General features: G+C 37.0%; 1 protein-coding gene across 1 annotated transcript; it reads right to left on the reverse strand.

Moving 5' to 3' along the window:
• Positions 1-18,326: 18,326 nt before the first annotated feature.
• On the reverse strand, positions 18,327-23,283 carry LOC132315042 (BTB/POZ domain-containing protein At5g03250). The gene is made up of 4 exons (XM_059813804.1): positions 23,060-23,283; positions 21,501-21,574; positions 20,124-21,385; positions 18,327-18,954 (listed from the first exon to the last, which is right to left on the reverse strand). The coding sequence occupies exons 1-4, from the start codon at positions 23,116-23,118 to the stop codon at positions 18,460-18,462; spliced, it is 1,890 nt and encodes a 629-aa protein (XP_059669787.1). The 5' UTR covers positions 23,119-23,283; the 3' UTR covers positions 18,327-18,459.

Below are 23,283 nucleotides of genomic sequence, written 5' to 3' on the forward strand. Positions count from 1 at the left end.
TTCAACACTCCACCTCGAGCTGGCTTGTAGATGTCTTTCATAACTAGCTTGTGTGATACTACTCGATTCTAGAATCACGGGTGATCAAGTCCGAGCACAGATCCGAGGGATATCAAACAATTAATATTTAAACAAGCATTTGAATACAAAAGGAATAATAAAGAAATAAATAAATAAGAAGCTGAAGGGAACTAAATAATAAATTCTTATTTAAAAATCCTCAAATAAATAATTATTAAAATCCCATAATAAAATCCTCCAATCCTCTGATACCAGTAATTAATTAAACTACAACTCGAGAATCCATATTATGGACCCCTAATAATATCCCAACTGAAAAACTGAACTTTAATAAAACTAATAATTAAACCATGAAGAAAAGTCCTACGTAGAGTCGGAAGAGTGAATGACTGTCTATATTCGGCACGAACAATCTCTAAGACTGGAACTGACGAACACCTGAAAATAATGGTGGGTCAGGCCCACATACAAGTTCTAAATCTACTACATCCCAAACAGAGACCCAATACACGTACACATTCTAATTAATTCAACAATAACTAAATAGTCCATATATAGATATACACACACTAAAGGAACCAGTAATACCCCTAAATTCAAAAGGATAATTATGATATTTTTATTTATTATTTTATTGCATTTTTAAATTGTTTAAGTGTGTATTTTCATTAATTGGTGTATTATTTGATTTTATCTGAATTTATTTGAACTACTTGATATTGTTTAATTTAATTGTTATTAGTTGATTTTATTTGAATTAAATGTTTTATTTTTAGTTTTAATTTAATTGTTTTAATTGTTTATTTATTTATATATGTTAATTGGTTTAATGTGTTTTAAATGCATTAATTGTAACTTAGGGTTTTAGGTTTTATCATAGCCGACATTGTTATAACCTAGGATTACCTATGGGCCGAGTGATATCTGTATGGACTTATGGTTTCTGTAAAGTCTATATATATATTGTTTATACGTTGATTTAGGGTTACAAATAAAAACCATATTCACCATAATCACGTATACAGTGTGATAGAGAGAAAACAGAGAAAAGATTGAGAGGAAATACATAGTGAACTTGAGTGATTCAAGGAGGAGTTCGGGACTGAATTAGGAGCAGCAGAGGCTGTTTGATACAACTAAGGTAGCCAAAGAAGATAGAGACAACAGTTAGGGGTTTTTAAACCAAAGTCTCAAGGCAAGTTTCTGTTCTTCTCCTTCCCTTTAATTCGTGTTCTGTGCATGCCTAGTTAGATTCCAGGAATTTAAACTAAAGATTGAAAATGGATTAAACGCAAAATATATCAAGTCTTGTATGCATGTATAAACTATACTGTCTCGTTGAAACGAGTGTTTGCAATAAGTCTTGAGGTTTCTGTTATATGTTTCTTCTCGGTGTTTTGTGTCGTTATTGATTAAATTTAGACCATGATTATGTAATTGATGATCAAACTCTAAATCAAGTGTTAAAAGCAGTAGTTATTATCATTGAATAAATCTGTTTAGAGTCTCTTAAATTTTCTAACTGAAATTCTGTAGCTGTTGCTTTAAGAGGTGGTGTTTCAATACAGCTTAGGATTGGATATCAGTGGTTTAACATTTATCTAGGACTAAGTTTGAACATAGAACGAGGATGTAAAAACACCATAGAGGCTCTGTTAATCACTGGAGTTGGAGAAGAAGACGCATAAACGAACTACGACATCTAAGGAACGAAGAGCAGGCTCCAAAAGAGGAGGAGCCGCCTCTCCTACCCTTAGAGCCGGCTCCCAAAGGCGTGTAGCCGGCTCTACCTTGCTAGGAGCCGGCTCCTGGGGTATTAGAGCCGGCTCTTGTTGAAGAAAGAGCAGGCTCTGTAATTTTCATGAGCCTGCTCTCACCTACAGTCTTCCAGTTTGGTTTTTGGGCGTTGTTTGACTTCGTAGGGTGTTTTTAATTTGTTTAACTTGGTTTAAAGGATGAATATGACTGTGGTGAACCTTTAAAACAATAGTGCAACATTAATTTGTAATTTATTTAAGACATGGAGTAACATACAGTTTAAGGAAACTAGTACTATTGCACACTGTTTTTGCTAGTTTTATGTACTAGAACTTAGCAAGGTTTTATATATGATTTAATAATATATAATCATATTTGCACAGTATTATAAGTATGTTGAGTTAACTAAAATTAACTATACTTAGTTGGGATTTAATTGTTACTTGAATCGTTGTAATTGTATCAATGTATGGGCTATTTGTGGAAGATTTAAATGCTATGATTTGTTTAGCAGTTTAAATAGTTGGAACATGATTCTGTAGTAAATACCTCATGTCATTTGATGTGTATTTGTATATATTGATGCATATACTGGAGGATGGTTGTTGATTATTCCTAAATCTTATTTTGGATGCATTAATTGGCCATATACATGTTGGACTATATTTATGCTAAATTCTGGAGTGTAGTTGATATATATTTAAACTATTTTGTCAACTACGTGTGTATGGAGGTTTGTATGCACCGGTATAGGACGGTGACATACTAGGGACGGCTTAGTTCAAAACACTAAGACCTACCTATGCTAGGGACGGATTAGTATAAAATACTAAGTCCTACCTATTCTGAAATAAGTTGGATTAACTATAAAAGTTAAGTCCTACTTATCTGGATGTATATGCACCGGTATGGGACGGTGGCATATTAGGGATGGCTTAGTTCAAACACTAAGACCTACCTACTTTAGGGATGGATTAGTTCTAAACACTAAGTCCTACCTATTTTGAAATAAGATGGATTAACTACAAAAGTTAAGTCCTACTTATAACTATGTGTCAGGTCAATAAACTTTTTGAATGACACACCTTGAACGAACGTTATATATTTATTATATGTGCCATGGTATGAGCGTGAGTCTCAGGACCATGGTTAGGGTGCGTATATTGCCTAGGATGGATAGCTGGACAGAGGTGTTGTTCCCTGGTAGGTCTAGATACACATGACCACAGTATGTGCGATTTGCATGGTATCTCTATTCAAGCTGAGACAGACCTTTTTGGACTAGTGAGCGTCCTATAGTGTGTACTTATACATATATGGACTACTCTAGATATTGTTGAGTCTTTCTAGTATGTATCTGCGTATCGGATTCCTGTTTGGATTGTAGTAGATCAGGACTTGCATGTGGGCCTGACCCACCCTTATATTTTTCAGGTACTCGTCAGTTCCAAGGTTAGAGTTTGATCGTGCAGAGCAGATACAGACTTCTATTCTACCGACAACGTAGGACTTCTTTCCAGATATTAGATTTGGATTTTATCTTCAGTTTTCTTCCATGCAGTTTGGGATTTTATTAGGGGTCTACTAGAGATGGATTCCCGAGTTGTAAACTTACAGAGGTTTTGAAGCTTAGATTTTTATAATTATATTTGGAAGATATTTATTTCTAGTTCCTTTCAGCTTTTAAATTTTTATTTCTTAAACAATTTTGTATTCCGTGTTCGATTTAAAATACTTTAATTGTTTGATATCCCTCGGACTCGGGTCGGACTTGATCAACCCGTGTCTCGGATCCGAGGGGTATCACAGAACCTCACTAGACTATAGAGTTGTCTCAACCTGAATAGTAGGCAACATACAAAACGGACATATAGTGGCATGAGTACCTAGACCTACCAGGGTACACAACTACACTATATCTAGCTACACATCCCTGGCAATATATACACCCTAACCACTGATCCTGAGACTCAAACTCATATCGTGGCGTATAATTCTATATGTAAAATCCGTCCTATCCAACCATTAAAATAACCTATCCAATTATTATTTCAATAATATGTCATCCAACTATTCCGTTGACCTGACACGAATAAGTAGAACTTAACACTGTGGTTAATCCGTTCCCTTATTTAAAATAGGTAGGACTTAACTCTTAAGTTAATTTGTCCCTAATATACCCCCATCCCATAATGGTGCATTAATCCATATTATAATCAAACAAAAGTTTCAAATCCAAAGATAATGTCAATAATGTTTACATATAACAATCCAAATAAATATGATATAAATCATATACACATCCTTTGCCTTTACTTGAGCAAAAATATAAATTTCAAATAGCATGCATTTAATTTACATCACAAGAAATTAACATGCATCTCAACTAAATTGTACATCTCCATGTTCTAATTAAATTAATTTAAATCTAACAATTGATTAAAATAATTAAATCCAAGAATATTTAATTTATTAAAATAATTTAATCCAAGAATATTTAATTAATTTATCTCTTTTATAATTAATTAAATTCCATACTTAGCATGTAAACTTAAATCATGCATTCCAATTCTTAATGAATTTATTAAATAAATATTTAATACTAATCCATCAATCAAAAATAATAATATCAGTTTAATATCACAATATTAATTAGTCTAACTTTTAAAATATTTAGCGCATAACTAACATTTTTTTACATACCAAATTCCTTTCTAATAATTTGAAACAATAACAAATTACAATAAGTTGACTTTTCATTATGGCTTACGTAAGAATTGAATTTCAATTGCAAACTCAATGTAACAAACTGAAGATTCCTAAAGCTATTCTTCCTCGTTCGACATGCATGGAAAAAAAACAAAATCTTATTATCGTTTAAATCACATTCTGGATTTTCTTTATTAAATCAATTATCAATAGTTTCCTCGTTCGACGCGCACAAATTTATAAAGAATGCCTTATGACTTTACCCGCATATGCACAAACTGATTGATTCATGCTAACATAAATAACATAAATTAAGTTAAAATCAAGGCCACCAATAGCATAGGCAGAAGAAAATAAATAATTAAAATCCATTATTGAAATATGAACTGAAATTCCTAAATCAATTCATATAATTAGATTCCAATTAAATTATTTAAAAAACCTAGGATTAATCTAGCATGCATAGAGTATGAATCAAAGGAGAAGAGAAGAATTAGAACTTGCCTTTAAGGATTTGATAAAAAACCCTAACCTCCTTCTTCCTCTTTCTCTTCCTTCTTTATCTCTCTAAAATATATTTCGTGACTTATTTTCTAACCTCTTTTCCTAACCTATAGCTATGTATTTATAGGCTAAATAAAATAACCTAATCCTTTTTCCAATCCAAGTCAAACTAATAATAAAATAAAATAAAATTTAAATACTAAAAAGGTAATTAAAATATATTTTACGTACAATTTATATGTAATCATTTTTATATATAACATATAAATGTACACATCAGATTATTAGTAAAGAATTTTCCTTATATATATATTATATATATATACATATCCAACCGTCCATGGATAATTATCGATACCCATTAAATCCCTTATCCAAGTAGTCCATGGAGTCCAATTGATTGGTCCATTATTACAATCCATATCCAATTCCTTAAAAATATAAAAATAAAAATAAAAATAAAATAATTAAATTCCTAAACAAATACACATCATCACACACAATTTCATTTAAACAAATAAATCAATTAACACATTTAAACAAATAATTAAATCAACTAAACAAGTAAACAATTAGCCAAGAAATCAACTAAATAATTAACTGCAATTAAAATAATTTTTAAAAAAATACCGAGACTATCCTTTTAAAATCAGGGGTATTACAGCTTGCTTCTTAAAACTTCAAATTGTCTCTTGTGTAGTCCTTTGGTAAGGATGTCTGCAGCTTGTTCAGTAGTAGAGACATAAGGAATGCAAATCATACCACAGTCAAGCTTTTCCTTGATAAAGTATTTGTCAACTTCCACATGTTTGGTTCTGTCATGGAGGACTAGATTATGAGCAATTGAAATGGCAGCCTTGTTGTCACAGTAAACTCTCATTGGAGGAGAAACAGTAACCTTCAAATCTTCAAGGAGTGTTTTTAACCATATAGCTTCGCAAATCCCATGGGCGAGTGCTCTAAACTCGGCTTCTGCACTACTTCTTACTACTACATTTTGTTTTTGCTTCGCCACGTAACTAAGTTTCCTCCAACGAAGGTGCAATATCCTGAGGTAGATCGTTTATCAACTATACTGCCTGCCCAATCAGCATCTGTGTACACTTCCACTTGCAAATAACCTTGTTTCTTGAACATAAGTCCTTTACCTGGTGAGCCCTTTAAGAACCTCAGAATCCTGTACACTACTTCAAAGTGTTCTTGTCCAGGAGAGTACATGAACTGACTCACCATGCTGACTGCAAATGTTATATCTGGGCGTGTGTGAGATAAGTAAATTAGTCTTCCCACCAATCTCTGATATCTTTCACGATCAACCATATTCTCAGGTTCGGCAGCTTCTAACTTCAGGTTGACTTCAATTTGAGTGTCAGTAGTTTTACACCTGAGTAGTCATGTCTCATTAAGCAAATCAAGTACATATTTTCGCTGATTCACGAAAATTCCTTCTCTTGACCTGGCAAATTCCATTCCAAGGAAGTATTTTAATGCTCCCAGATCTTTGACTTCAAAATCTTTAGCAAGTTTCTTCTTCAGTCTGGTCAACTCTTCAATGTCATCACCTGTCAAAATTATATCATCCACATACACAATTAAAACGGCAATTTTCCCTTCCTCACCGTGTTTGTAGAACATGGTATGGTCTACCTAACTCTGATGATACCCATGACTCTTCACAGCCTTTCCAAAGTGTTCAAACCACGCTATTGGAGACTGTTTCAAACCGTACAAGGATTTTTTGAGTTTACAGACTTTGCTCTGACCGTGTTTTCCTTCGAACCCAGGTGGAAAGCTCATAAACACTTCTTCCTCCAAGTCTCCATTTAAAAAGGCATTTTTTTTATGTCCAACTGATGTAATTGCCAGTTAGAATTGATTGCCAACGACAATAAGACTCAGATAGAATTTATTTTTGCTACAGGAGTAAACGTCTCTTGGTAATCAATGCCGTACGTTTACGTAAAACCTTTCGCCACAAGTCTTGCCTTGTACCTTTCCACACTACCATCAACTTTACACTTAATAGTGAAAACCTATTTACACCCAACAGTTTTCTTTCCTTTGGGCAAGTCAACCATCTCCCACGTTCCACTCCTTTTAAGAGCATCCATCTCCTCTACCACTGCTGATTTCCAATTCGAATCATCTAGTACTTCCTGAATGTTTCTTAGAACAAACAAGTGAGAAATATTTGAAGTAAAGGCCCTATGTTTATGGGAAAGTTTATCATAAGACAAGTATTTGGCAATGGGATGCTAAGTACAAGTTCGGATTCCTTTTCTAACAGCTATAGGGATATTAAGGTCTACAGGAACTTGGCTAGTGACTCTGTACTGTCAGAAATAGTAGGGACAACTGTAGACAAGTTAGGATTTAGAGTACCTTGAGTGTTCAGGGAGTCATTGCTCGGGACCTCTGATTGGCCTTGCTCAGGTACAATAGTAGGCTCTCTACTCTTTTGATAAGTCTTTTTCCTGTTATAAACCAGAAGCTCAGGATTCGGTTTTTTTGGAACCGTTGGTAGGATTTCTCCCCTTATTGGATATACAGTAAGGCTCGGTAGATTAGGACTAGGAGGCCCCGGGTTTCCTGATTCTAGAACATCATTTCCCTGTTTAAAAAGATCAGTGTTTGGAGTAATAGAGAATGAGACAATAGTTTTAGGTAAGGGAATATTAATAGAAATCTCCCAAAAATTTTCTTCTCTCTTTCTCCCCCTGAAGAAAAGTTTTCTGAAAATAAGGATGGTTTTCTAGAAAAAAGGCATCCATACTAATAAACATTTTTTTTGTTTTCAGATTAAATCATTTGTACCCCTTTTTATTCGGGGCATACCCAACAAATATACATTTTTTAGCCCGAGGATCCAATTTAGATCGAAGTCTACTAGGTAAATGGACAAAGATAGTGCACCCAAATACTTTCAAAGGCAGGTTGGAATAAATCCGAGTTTCAAGAAAAAAAAATTTAAAGCTTTCAAGGGGTGTAAAATAGTTAAGAACACGAGTAGGCATCCTGTTAATCAAATATGTTGTTGTTAAAACGGCTTCACCCCACAAATACTTAGGAACATTCATTAAAAACATGATGGCATGAGAAACTTCAAGTAAATGTTTATCCTTTCTTTCAGCAATTCCGTTTTGTTGGAGCGTGTCAACATAAGTGGATTGGTGAAAAATTCATTTTTCTGTTAAAAACTTCCTAAAACTTTATTAAAGTATTCGGTGCCGTTCTCAGTATGAAGAATGCCAATTTTTGTTTAAAATTGATTTTCAATCATCATATAAAAATCCTTGAATAATTTTTCAACCTCAGATTTTTCATTTATTAAATACACCCAACATAAACGTGGATGATCATCAATAAAAGTCACAAACTATTTTTTTCCAGAAAGAGTTGTGATCCTAGAAGGGCCCCAAACATCGTTATGGATTAAATAAAATGGTTTTGATGTTTGGTAAGGTTTGGGAGAATACGTAGTACGATGACTCTTTGATAAAAAAAAATTCTCACAATAAAAAGATGAACAATCCAATCCTTTAAACAAAGTAGGAAATAATCTTTTAAGATAAAGGAAACTAGGATGCCCTAGTCTAAAATGCCATAGCATTATTTGTTCTCTAACAGGGATAGAATAAAAACTACTCAGACCTTGAGCCTTTTTATTACTTGAAATATCATCTTCAAAATAGTAGAGACCATCTATCATTTTAGCACTGCCAATCGTCTTCCCCAAGCTCTGGTCCTGAAATTCACAATAGGATTCAAAAAAGATAAGACGACAATTAGAGTCTTTGGACAATTTACTAACTGATAAAAGGTTACAATCAAGCTTAGGGACATGAAGGACGGACTTAAGATCAATAATTTTTGAAAGTTTTACCAAATATTTGCCTGCAATAGGAGAATAAAAACCATCGGCTATTCTGATTTTTTCAAAGCCAGAACATGGTGAATAAGTTTGAAATAAATGAGAAAACCTTGTCATATAGTCAGAAGCCCCTAAATCAATGATCCATGGGGTAACATTGGAATTTGAACGACAAAATAAGGCCTTCGGGTTGTTACCTGTTTGAGCAAGAGAAACATTAGGAGTACCAGATGAGGAATTAAATTTCAGCAATTTTAGAAGATGATCCATCTATTCTTTACTAAAGGGAAGTGCCTTGGCTTCATAAGCTGATGGGGTTCGGTTGAATCTGCTTTCCTGGTTGAATCTGCCTTCCTGCTTACTCTTCCAATTCGCCGATTTACCATGAATTTTCCAGTAGGTTTCACAGGTATGGCGAGGCTTGTTGTAGTGGTCACACCAAAGACGGGGTTTTTCATTATGTCTCCTGCCAATATTCACTTCAGATGCGACCAGGGCAGAGGTCTCAATAGCACCATTTGATAACTTTTTTCCAAGCATGACCAGCCTGCGACTTTCCTCTCTTCGAACCTCGGAGAAGACTTCACCAATTAAAGGCAGGGGCTATCGTCCAATTATTCTGCCTTTCACTTCATCAAACTCGACATTGAGTCCAATGAGAAACTTGAAGATGCGGTTGTCTTCCACCTTCTTTTTGTAATAGTTGTAATCTTCAGGCGATTTCCACTCATAATCACTTAACAAATCAAGGTCCTACCACAAACATTTTAGAGAGTTGAAATATTTTGTAACACTGTTATCTCCTTGACGGACCTATCCAAGTTTCAGCGTTAGTTAATAGACTTGAGACTGATTTCCCAGGTCTGAATACATCTGGTTGACAATGTCCCCTAGTTCTTTTGCTATGTGGTAACACATATAATTACAACTGATGTCCTCCTCCCTAGAATTCACCAACCAGGTCATCACCATCGAATTCTCTGCATCCCAAGTCGAGTGGGATGGATCTTCAGGTTTCGGTTCCTTCTTTTTGTAACGACCCAAATCCATTGGATCCGGATCATTAATGGGTCCTTACTCGACCCAAAATCATCCAAGGAAATATGGTCCTTTCACATTAAATTTGTATATTAAAGTCCAACAAGGACAAGATGGTCATTTATCACAATTATAATGGTCTGAGACTTCAAAGGGCAAAATAGTCATTTACTTATATCACATAATAAATAATATAAAGTCCGGGGCAATATAGTCTTTTCTGTGGCCACAAAATAATTATTGAATTTTATTGGGTCCTAAAATAAATACTCGTAACTTTAAATAAGTGGATAATTAGGGAAATTAAATGAGAAATGTTTGGAACTGGAACCGGTCGACGTGTGTACACTACACGTTAGCTGGTTTGGGTCACGCACAGTGACATTACCCACTGTCAAGATACCGGTCGATGTGTGATAGCTACACGTCGACTGGTTTAGGACATGCACAGTGAAAAAGCTACTGCCAAGATACCGGTCGACGTGTGGGAGGCTACATGTCGACTGGTTCAGGTCTTTCGGTCGACGTATGGGGTTTTACGTCGACTGGTTCTAGGTTATCCACACTTGAAATTCCCACTGTCCGAAATACACCAACTTTGATGACCAATCACCCAACACCACCATACCAACGTACGTAATTTAAATACATTTTAACGTCTAATACCAAAGCAACAAAGCAACAACAACAGTGATAACATTGATAACATAATTTGCCACACGTTACTAAAAATACACTAAAGGATTTAGTGCAATTAAGCATTATTACATTTCCCAATGGCCATATACAAAATGAGTCTAAATATTTCACATACAGCAAAATAATACATTTTTGGGTCAACACTTTACAAAATGAGGCCTAAAAACAAAAGATAACAAAAGAGACATTCTTCTAATCCAAGCTAAGGTTGTGGTGGGTTGTAGTCCGCCACTTCTTTTCCCGAACCTGAAAATATTAAAATAATGGGGTGAGCTAAACGCTCAGTAGGAAGTGTCTAAGACATACTTCTTATGACCCCTCGAATCCACATAAGGAATAGGTGAAAGAAAACGGGATCATAACATAGGGGTACCTGGCAATAACCACAACGACAAGTATATAATAATTGTCACTCAAACACATACCTACCAAATATACTACTGAAGTGCAATGTCATGAGAATGTCACTCCCTATATCCGAAACATTTCCGTTTCAACTTTCAAACCGTTAGTGTAATCCGACCCAAAACACCTCCAAGGCGTCACGAAAGGAGGATTGGCTAACCATCCACGACCACAAGGCACCTTCAAGGCGTCGCATCCGGCCTGGTTAGCTCAACCATACTTCCCTCTAGACTACATTAACACCACGGACCACTAGGCGCCTCCTAGGCGTCCGGGTTTTCGCAAACACTTTTAGAAGACTTTTCCCAAAACAATTTCACTTGTTTTAAAGACATTTTTTCCCCTTTTTCTATCCCAACGAATGCATTGAATGTTTCATACTCCAATTCATCAATTCCACCTTAAAACTCTCACACATGCTATATAAAGCAACATTCTAAACTACATAACTAAAGTTCTCATTTAACATCAACCTTGCATAACAAGCATATAAGACATGTATTCAACTTCATGTAAGCATGTTTAAATGCTATAAAACAACTAACAATTAGTCACATATATTCCATATCTATCATTTAAGCAATTTTCACAAGAATTTATACTAATTGAACATGCTAGACATCAATTCAAGTTATAAAACTCACAAAAGTACAAGAAATCATGCATTAGAACACCCCTACCTCGTTGAAGCTAGCCAAACAAGCCCTAAGGCCTCCAAATCTCGAAATCCTTTAAAGCCTTAGCAATATTGGTCTCAACTTGAAGCTCATGCCAAGTTCTCCATCTTCCCTTCATCCTCTCCATCAAAATCCCACCTTAAACTCTCTGAATCAAAGTTTTTCCTTAGAAGGCATAAATGGGTGCTTGTGTAGGAATATAGAGGGAGTTAGAGAAAGTGAAAGAAAGAGGAAAATGGTGCCCGAATGAGAAGAAGGAGAAGGTGAAAAGGTGGTCTTGCAGTTTTAATTCCAAGGCCCATAATGTGTCACATGTCACCTTGTTGTTGATTACCACTTTATGCTAAGTTACCTTTGTACCCCTCCTATTTCCACACAATACCATCTACATCCCATAAATATCTACCTCTAATATATAGATACAAATATATGTATGTGCATGCGAAATGACTACAATGCCCCTCACTTAAAATGAGAAAACCGGGATTAGTTCCCGAACCCGAAAATCGTTCCGACCTCGAAAAATTTCTAGAATGATACCTCCATTTCTAAATGACTTAAAATGATTAAAAATACATCACCAGAACCCTCGGCTCGAGGAAATGACTAAAATGCCCTTCGGTGCCCGCTTGACACGCAAAACGAGGTGCTAAAATGAAATAAATTCAGAAAATTCGAAAAGCTCACGAAAATGGAAAAACGAAAAAAAGAAACTTCACAATCTACCCTCCTTAAAAGATTTCATCCTCGAAATCTACCCTCCTTAAAGAAAGAGGCCTACAACGACACATCTTCCCGAGAAACACTTCGCCAAACCACAAGACTAAGAACTCAACAACCTTGCCTTTGACACCCGATGTCAATAGGCAATCGCACATTCTTGCCAGAAAAACCCAATGCTCATCACTCTATAAGGGTACTCATCACTCCTAACATCAGAACACGAGACCAACTAGGCCCTACACCCGACTCAAAACGGATATCGGTCCACTCTACATTGCTACGCAAGACTCCAAAGCCCGAAAGAAGAACGGTCACTAAACCGCCGAATATGACAACCCTCAATCACAACTCTTCCCTAAAAGGACACACAAGACCCCAGACAAAGAACCCCATCCATCTCACAATCAAGCTCAACTCTAATCTATACATCCCTGTCAGACAGAACACTCACTACCTAACACTTAACTACACCATTACACACCTGTACAACGACTACCAACACACCAAGCGGCAAACAGTAAACTTATCATCCTCAAGATAACTAAATGATGAATCTCCCAACGACTACATAATCATGAATCACTAAAACAATAAAACAAATTATCCTGTACCCAGGTCACAAATCCTCAAAACAAAATCTTCAATAATTAATCATCGATTCGCAAGCCTTATACCAGACACTTGGTACTACCTAACACACTTCCTCACCCAAAACAAATCATTTGAATCCACATTGTTACACCGACACAACGCGTAATACCGTGCTTTCACTATCCCTGACAAATTAAAACAATCATTGACCTTTGACCCGACATCGTGCTAAGAGGGACTGATTCAGGAGAAATGGTTAGCCAAGCCATTCTCATCATCGATCCGGTCTCAGCACAGACGTCATTCCTGTTCTCATGTCCAAACCTCAAATAAAATGTCATAGAGTCCACAGTACAACCACAGAATTTACTCACTATCAATCCATCACTCTACGTAACCTTAACGACTCTACGGTCACATACATGCTATAAAATCCCAACCATACCTTGAACACACAACCCATAACAAACGAAAAGCAACACAGCACCAAATACCACAATCATTGACCAGCATAAGAGCTCTCCGATCTCCTCATAATACTCATACTATGTAAACAACTCCATAACATCATTTAATTCAGTTCTGACCTCATCAAAACACACAATTTATCTCATGCCTGAGATCTCAAAACCAAAGTCAATCTTTCCCATTATTCCTAATCAGAATCCCACATTCACGTTCTCTAATCACGTAATTCTAAGGCGACATCAACATTTGTCTTCAAGACATTGCTCGTATCAAACGCCTATAAAAACATTCGAGTGTGTGACTCACATCACATCACCTAATAATCCTTAAACTTACAGTTCACAACATATCTCCTAGCCATCACCGATAGTACCAGACACTAGAAATACACAATCCCTATTAGACAACTCGTGCCTCACACACCACTAATCAAGACCTCTCAGATAAAGCACAACAAAAACCAAAGACTCTACCTCCTTCCGTGGGAGTGAATCGACCAATTCCACCAAACCTTTAGCAGTGAACTCTAACAGTATAACAAACCACACCCGGGTCCGCATATCCGCGGAAGCGCACAACTCTAAGATGGAGGACAAAACCAACGATAAACAATGTCCTTGTCAAGACCAGAACAAACGGAAAGGGTACTGAACCCTACTCTCATAAGAGACTGACGACTCACACCTGAATGCACCCGACACCCTGTCACATGCTGCTCACTAACCGTCCAACCGTGAACACCCAATCTCACATGAGGAAAACTGAACTCCATACACACAAGGAGAATAACCAACTGGAAACACACACGGGATTACGATCTCGATCCCAGGAAACCTCACTACGGACGGACCATCGCACACTATCAACATAGAAACCTTGCATACGGACTATAATACCCCAACTAACCAAAAACCAATCCGGTAAGAACACCGACGCTCACGACACACTAACACTAGAAATAGTCATAGCGCCTTCGAACACCGCGTCCCGTTCTACCTAGATCAGTCACTCCCAACCGACAACCTCTACGTTATAACATAACACTTTACCATCCACTTTATCTCTGCCTACCCAAGCGACACTGCCTCAATCACCGTGCGCACAAGACCCGTGACCTCAGTCACAACAACCCACTGACTCGTCAAAAGAAGAAGGTGCCTAACCAACTACGTTGTCCTCATTGACTCTAATGACAAAACCGTCCACAATCCCCTCAATTAGCGCACAATTTCATCATCTATCTAGCAACTCGCAACAAACAACTCGTAGACTCTAATCTACCCTTGGATCACACGTTAAACCATTTCGCTCATCAGTACTAAACACCACACCATAACACCAAAACATCTCTACTGCCACTCATTCCAATAACGTTTCAAACCTATCATCCTACCGGACCATCAAACCACTACCAATGAATTCTTCCTTACACATCCTTAAAATAAGACCACCATAACGAAAGAATCAGCATTACTTTTGATACTCCCACAATAACTACTATTTACCATTAGAAAAGAACCTCCATACGGCAATGTCATGCCGACAAATCCTCAAAACAAAATGAGCTCAAAACCCAGAATATTCAACACCTAATTGTCTCCTAAAAACCATCAACGATGCAATCAATCACTAACGTTCAACCAGTTACTCAAACCACTCATTCTAAGGCAATCAACATGCCTAAACAAGAAAACTTCACGCCCTAGGTTCAACATCATTACTTCTCATCATTCCTGTTCCTCAGAACACCCTTAGCCCCGACAAAAGCCAAATGGGGCTACCAACTAGGCCTACAGAATCATCCTCGTCCCAATCATTTCAAATCAACAATCTATTACTTGAATCCTCAAACACCCAGCACAATCACCTGATACTCTAAACATACTTGAGATACACTCTGGCCCACAACTTCTAATTTCCAAAACACAACCCATTTGATACACAATACCTATCATCTACCCTCTATCCGTAAACAAACAAGCACACCGTTGACCACATACTATCTACCTTATCGTGCAATCATGCACTACATAGCTACCACTTACCACTATACACCACCTCAAGACTCTCTCAATAACCGTGCCAACCCAAAAACTCGCTCATCAATCGAGCCATACAACCGACTTACCAAGAGTCAATTACCCATACCACACTCCTACAACTATCAAAAATGAGAATCATTATTTGACAAATCAGTCTCTAAAACAGACTCTCACCACACACGAACCGAATCACATCAAACAATCGATCACACAACGCTAGCATGACTCCAATCAATGCCTACGTCATCCTAGATCTATAGAGTCCAACAAGTCCCCAAGACAATCAGAACCAACACGCCTCCTCGGACAGTACCAGAACACTCTCAATCACACATCTACAACCCATAGACTATACTTATGACTCAAGAAACCCCTATCACGCTTACCACGACCGGTTCGAAATAAACCTCCGCACCAAACTGTGAACCAAGTCACAAACAATAACCTTCTAATATCATACCTTTCTCCCACAAAACTATTATTCGCACACCTGACCTCCACGGTCACCAAAACCCATACACCAATGCATGATACTCACACACTACAAGGGCACCATGCCATGAAATAAGAACCTGCTCTAAAGTCATGCTCTAAGCACCGCACAAAATGCATCTAAGAAGATCAGGATGACCACACACCAAACAGCTCAATCTACGAGCTAAAACCGGCACCCAAACAACCCTAGAGCAACCGAGTTCCTCGCCTACTCAAGTCAAAACTTACACAACCCTCAATACCGTAATAAGTACCCCACCGTACTAGCAACCATCCCAATGCTTAACCGTATAAACACATAAGAATATAGATATATATATATACTTATACAAAATGAATGAAACCCACAATATCATACAAAACACGTTTGCACCTACCGTGCTTACTATTTACCATATTATCATTAAAATGAAACTGCACACACCGTGCTTACCACTTGCCATCACCACATTCCTTATACTTGTCATCTTATTACAATTAACATGCTTTCATATAACATGTACACTTCATTTACATTTACTGGCAATTTAAACACGTAAGCACTTAGCAAGTAAGCATGCTTTCAAAACTGTAAACATATAAGCAAGTAACAAGTAAACATGTTTCTCAAAACAATAACACTTTAACATGCAATACTTCGAAATCAATCTAAGTCCCACTTAGGTCAACCCCACCCGTCGTCCTTAGGTATTTGAACCTAACGCTCTGATAACAAATTTGAAACGACCCAAATCCATTGGATCCGGATCATTAAATGGGTCCTTACTCGACCCAAAATCATCCAAGGGTAATATGGTCCTTTCACGTTAAATTTGTATATTAAAGTCCAACAAGGACAAGATGGTCATTTATCACAATTCTAATGGTCTGAGACTTCAAAGGGCAAAATAGTCATTTACTTGTATCACATAATAAATAATATAAAGTCCGGGGCAATATAGTCTTTTCTGTGGCCACAAAATAATTATTGAATTTTATTGGGTCCTAAAATAAATACTCGTAACTTTAAATAAGTGGATAATTAGGGAAATTAAATGAGAAATGTTTGGAACTGGAACCGGTCGACGTGTGTACACTACACGTTAGCTGGTTTGGGTCACGCACAGTGACATTGCCCACTGTCAAGATACCGGTCGATGTGTGATAGCTACACGTCGACTGGTATAGGACATGCACAGTGAAAAAGCTACTGCCAAGATACCGGTCGACGTGTGAGAGGCTACACGTCGACTGGTTCAGGTCTTTCGGTCAACGTATGGGGTTTTACGTCGACTGGTTCTGGGTTATCCCACACGTTACTAAAAATACACTAAAGGATTTATTAAAATTAGAAAACCGGGAAAAGTTCCGGAACACGAAAATCATTCCGACCTCAAAAAATTTCTAGAATGATACCTCCACTTCTAAATGACTTAAAATGATTAAAAATACATCACCAGAACCCTCGGCTCGAGGAAATGACTAAAATGCCCTTCGGTGCCGCGTGACACGCAAAACGAGGTACTAAAATGAAATAAATTCAGAAAATTCAAAAAGCTCACGAAAATGGAAAAAAGAAAAAAAGAAACTTCACACTTTTCTCCTGTCAGGTATCCGATTTTGCCTCTGCCTCGGATGTACATCCGCACGGACTGGGACCAGCGAAGGAAGTTTTCACCATTTAGCCGAATTATGGTAATCTGGACCGAGTGTGTTTTAAAGTTTTGGACTTAGGACTCAAAGGTCTTGGTCTTGGTCTTGGACTCAGGTACATCTTCAGACATGGTGATTAGGATTGTTTGGAAGAGAGAAAAAAAAGAGACGGCTAAGGGTTTTTTTTTTTCCAGAAGAATCGGTAAGATGCTCTGATACCAAATAGGCGATTTCAAGATTGAAAAGAATCTGTATATTGGCATACTTTGAATGGTTTACAATGCTTTAGTTAAATAGGAAATGCAAGGGGCTAACAAAAGGAAACTACAGGCTGTAACAGCAAGCTACAGGCTGTAATTACAGGCTGTACACTAACAGAAGTTACAGGCTGTACACTAACAAAAATTCCTAATCTTAGTCATTGACTATCTATATTTACACACCTATCATATCCCCTAAAATCTGGTCTTATTAAAACCGAATATCTCTTTTTCAACAGGTTGCAACCAAAACCCTTTCCCATGACACTACTGATGAAATTTTCACACTACCCTGACCAGTTTATAGATTCAAAAGTTATTCATATCGAAGCATGTATCTTAATTGCAGTCCTCTGCCATCTTTCAATGTAAGTATAAAATTAACAATGAGAAGCAGCAACTTGAATGTGAAATAGAACCAATTACCAATGAAGTTAAGTACAATCTATCATCTGAAACAATACAACAATGGAAAATATGAAATCATGTAGCATTAAATAGGTAACGAAAAATAATAAGGGTCCTCTTATCCTCTTAGTTTAAGCTTTCAAAATTCAATTTCCCAACTAACCATTTGCATGATCTTGTGATCCACTAGCAGATGATATTGGTGGCTTTAGGTTGCAACGTTTAGATTCTTTAGAATTACAATGTGATTTCCGTCTGCAAAAGATGTTCCAGCTTCTCCTCATCTTCACCAGCTTCTTAAGCTCCTCTCTCATGCTCTCGCACTCCTTTTCAAGCTCAGACACGCGCTCTCTCATGTCTTCAACACTCGAAGTTCTGTCTTGTGCAGCGTCCACTTGGTTGGAACCATCAGTTTTAGAGAGTGCAAGGTTCGTATTGGGATTTTGCGAGTTCTCAAGATTGTCAGAGACAAAGAACCAGCCAGAAATTGATGTGCGTAGCCGAAGTTGTTCAAAGAACAAGACCTGAACAATCACACGGAGAGGTAGCCTTTCATTCTGTGCTGCGTGGGTGCTGGCCTCCAATGACAGCTTCTGGCAATTCATGAGCCTGCAGATTTGCTCCCGCTCTGAGTCTGTGAGCCAAGGATGTGCCTGAAGTTTAAAATGTGCAACAGTTTTAGCATGCTAATAATCATACACCATTAATGGTCAAAGGGCGTCAATTATACCCAGTTACCTAGCTTACCAACATATTAGTAGGGTGCGAATCCCAACATTTTTGGCATTTCCTCACTTTCTTTTGCTTCTAAATGATTTTTAATTTTAGTTCTCTGCACTTAAGCTGTGATAAGATTAAAGCGAATTTATAGACCCATAACTTACTAAATCCAACCCCAATACATACAAAGAGACACTGGTTGGATATAATATGATCCATCACAAGGTCAACACATAAACCTTATTAACGGCCAAAAAAATCAACTTTAGTGAAGAGCAGAAAGCTTGTGATGTTATAACTATATCATTTGGAAAATCACACGAAACACAGGTTTATTGTCTTTTATCTCAAAGTGAACTACTTACCGTAAAAGAACCCAAGTGAACTGACATAATTTTGTAAATGACAGAGGAAGCAAATTATTTTATGCTTTTTTCTTTTCTTCTCCAGCTTTCACTTTAGCAAGAGAAAATAGAAATGAAAAGAAGTCCATAGGTCAAGATTTCTTAAAATGCATTAGCTATCTTTGTTGTGTCTGTAAATTTTCTAATTTATTTATTCTGTTTTCCGTATCATTTTATTTTTGTACACATAAAATGACTTTAAAATAGATATAATGAAAACCTTGTGAACATTATAACTTTGAAGAATTTCTCCAGAGAGACATAAACAGAGACAAGATGGCTTCACAAAGTACAATGTTTTAATTCTAAACACATTTACTTTAATATCTTATTTAACACTCTATAAAAAGCTAATCAAATCATTTCAGTGGCACACTTTAGACAAGTAAGAACTTCAAGAAGTGGTAAATCTGCTTAGAGGGTAGTCCAATTCAAAGAGAGAAAGCAAAGAAGAAACAGAGCGGAAGAATGACAAAGTTGTCTTCTATTGTAGCTGAATTATCCATTCTCTAGAAGGGAAGTAGGTATTGTAGCCACTACATAAAACAGGAACATAAAATAAAATTTGTAAGAGTTCCCATCGAAGGGACGGGTTAATGTAAAACCTATCCTTCATGTTCTAATCTCTAACATAAGAACATTATAGCTTTAGGGAGTGATGTAACTAATGCATTTAAAACATTTCCAAATTGTGTTACCTTTAGGTATATATCGATGGCACGGTAAATGCCATCAGAAAGTGGCCTCGCATAATCAGGGAGGGCGGCAGCAAGTGACTGAAATTTTGGGAACTTCAAATTAACATCGGGCGCAACATCAGCAAGATATGCGTCCACAATATTAGCCACCATTGTCATTGATGTGAGTGAATGGGCTCCTTCCATCAGCTGCCCCTCTTCAACTATAAATGAAGGTGATGCTGCAGCTGCATCCTGTTCCATCAACGTGAAATGATCAAGAATCCTCTGAAAACAGTCTATGTCATAGAGGGTCTCCACTGAGTAGCCCATATTTGGTATAAGAAGATCTTCTAGTGAAGCGCGGTCTAACTGAGCCCCCACCCTTTTCTCCAAATTTTCTGTGCATAATGGACTTGCATGTAAGACGATAGCTGTATGGAGCAGTCTGAGCAGAAATTTAGTCTGTGTAACTCCTTTCTGATTGGGAAGTAACTCCACAATTTCTTCAAGAAGAGCCCTCTGATCTGTCTCAGAAGGGGCAGAAATAGTTGAGCCGGGTTTAGCATGGTTAACATCCTTGAAGCTTGATTGCTCATTCACCAAGGGGAGGTATCTCTTTGCATAAAACACAACGGAACGAGCAACGTTCTCAGGTTTCATCCCTCCTAACTGAACAGCTTGGATCAGCCGTTTATAGAGAGGTAAACCAAGGAAGGACACATCATCATACCACCAATCATCATTCATAGGTTGTGGCTTGGTTGTAGTAGATATTCCATTCCACAAGGCACTGTCTTCTGTGCTCCGTGTATTATTGCACCCTGATACAGGCCAATTAAATAAGTTCTGATCTGCACAAGCTTTCATGGCCAAGGAATTGATGCATCTTGAGACGATATGAAGCTCCTCTGCATATTGTAGAATTTCTTCACAGGTTTTGAGAGCCTTTATTGTGTCTGACCAATTGCCAAAGATTTCATTAAGGAAACCCTCTGTTTGGGCAATGAGATTTCCTTCACCACAATCGTCACTCATCTGGAGATACTCTGCTGCACACCTAAGACTGACTACATTCAAAGCAGTGAGCTCTATTTTAACATCATAGCAAAATTTGGCAATAAGTTCAAATGCTTTGGCTCCACCAGGTATGTCATGGAGTTGCAAGACACAAACTGATCCATTGTCACCGGAAAATTCTCGGACAAGTTTTTCTAATTTCCCACTTCTTGACAACAAAGGAAACTGCAGCATTTGCCAAAATGGGGACAAAAAAATAGATAGTATGAATATGCAAGTGAATTGAATCAATGGGTGGAAAAAATGTAGAGGCAGAACACACAAATTTGAATAATTTTTATCACATTATATTTGAAGGTTGATTTTAACCAAATAAATGCACCTTGTGAAGATGAAACGACATTTCTCCAATTTCAATCGTGACGTCGCTTGGAAGTCCAGTTGTGCAATGCCTGAAAAGAGAGCATAGGGAATTTCCATGAAACCATAGTAAATTCCTAACTAGGCAAAATTCATTGTGGAAAAACAATTTATTCAATGGACCATATCAGTTCTGAGGAGAAGTGATATACGGAGTGGTTTGTAAAGAAAATTTATACGGGCACATTAATATGTTGGGTAGTGGCTTGCGACTCCTGCTATGATCACACCCATCAATCACACATCTTTTAGAAAGTGACGAGCAATTTATGGACTGTCAAACTAAAATTGTGATGAAATTCAGTAATTAGGATTTCTGCATCTTATTTTCTGTTTTTAAGTTCATTAATTGTTTTAGTTATATTATGCTGGTTTATTTATATCTTATGATGTGCTGTGGTATCCACATCCACTCAAATTCAAATTAAGTAGTCCTCATGCAATAGAAATGACAACTTATGCAAGTGTTGTCCACATGCACTTAAATGACACTTAAATATATTAGATGATGATACATAAGGATTAGATAATAACACATGAGGATCCTAGACATACATTCATACCGGATACGCATTACATAGGCAAGTCAAAGTTGCGTATGAAAGGACCTACTAGGGAGAGCACGAGTCCCTGTTCAGTTTCTACACTCCTCAAGAAAGATGGCACTTAGTCGATGTGCATTCTAAGTTAGTATCAACAAAATCACCATCATGTATTAGATTCCTACTAAATTTTATTCCATGCATATGGCCTTCCTAGTAGAGCTACTTAATTTACTAACCACTGCTACAACACAATTTATGATGAAGTAGTTATATATGTGCAATAAACTAAATAAATCACTGGGAATAGTGTGTGCACAATTATTAGGGATGAAGCTGATGTATGCAACTTAAAACTATAATACTTCCACTTTTGCATCAATCTCTTGCAAAGAGATGTTGGAGGGAGCCCTTGATGTAAAGATTAAATTTATGAGGAAGTAGTTATGCAGGAAACTAGCCCAATGAATAGGCACATAAAAGATGCACAACTACAAAGCTTGAATTCGATTTAACAATAGTAACCACTACTTCTGAATCAATAAATGTTAGAGAAAGCCTTCGACCTGAGCTCAATTGAGTGTATCAGTCCTCAATATTACACAAACAATGTAATCTACATTATGGGAATTTCCCTTTTAACAGATTTTTTTTTTTTCTTGTGGGTAAGCTAGAATTGAGCCCCTAACATAAGATAAACCCATCCTAGCTCACATACCCACATTCTAACAAGACAAGAAATTAGAGTTACAGATTACCAAGAACATCAAGTCAAATGTATGTATGTAGCACCACAAATTTCAATTTCAATTCCAATTCCAATTCCAAACTGAAAAACATAAAATACCCATTTCATATTTCCTGATATAACAACAATCCATGTCAATTGATTTCCTTTAAACCCATATGATCGATTGATTAAGGAAAATGAAATTTCATGCAAGAATTAGAGATACATAAGCGAACAAGGTTTACCAGGTTTGGCCTTCACGTTGAAATGCTTCAGATTTAGAGCCAAGCTTCATGCAAGCCATATATATATATTCTTGTTAATATTCTGAACTTTGACAAAGATGGAGTAAATCCACAGAAGATCAAGAAAATGGAAAACGATAGAAGTGAATGTGGCTTTCTGGTAATTGTCTCCATAGAGAAAGAGGGTCCGAGTCTAAAGGGGGGAGTGAAGGAGAAGGAATCGG

The sequence above is a fragment of the Cornus florida genome, unplaced genomic scaffold, assembly GCF_030987335.1.
Source record: "Cornus florida cultivar Cherokee Brave unplaced genomic scaffold, ASM3098733v1 CherokeeBrave_3.0.0_Hap2_Chr06, whole genome shotgun sequence".
Lineage (NCBI taxonomy): Eukaryota > Viridiplantae > Streptophyta > Magnoliopsida > Cornales > Cornaceae > Cornus > Cornus florida.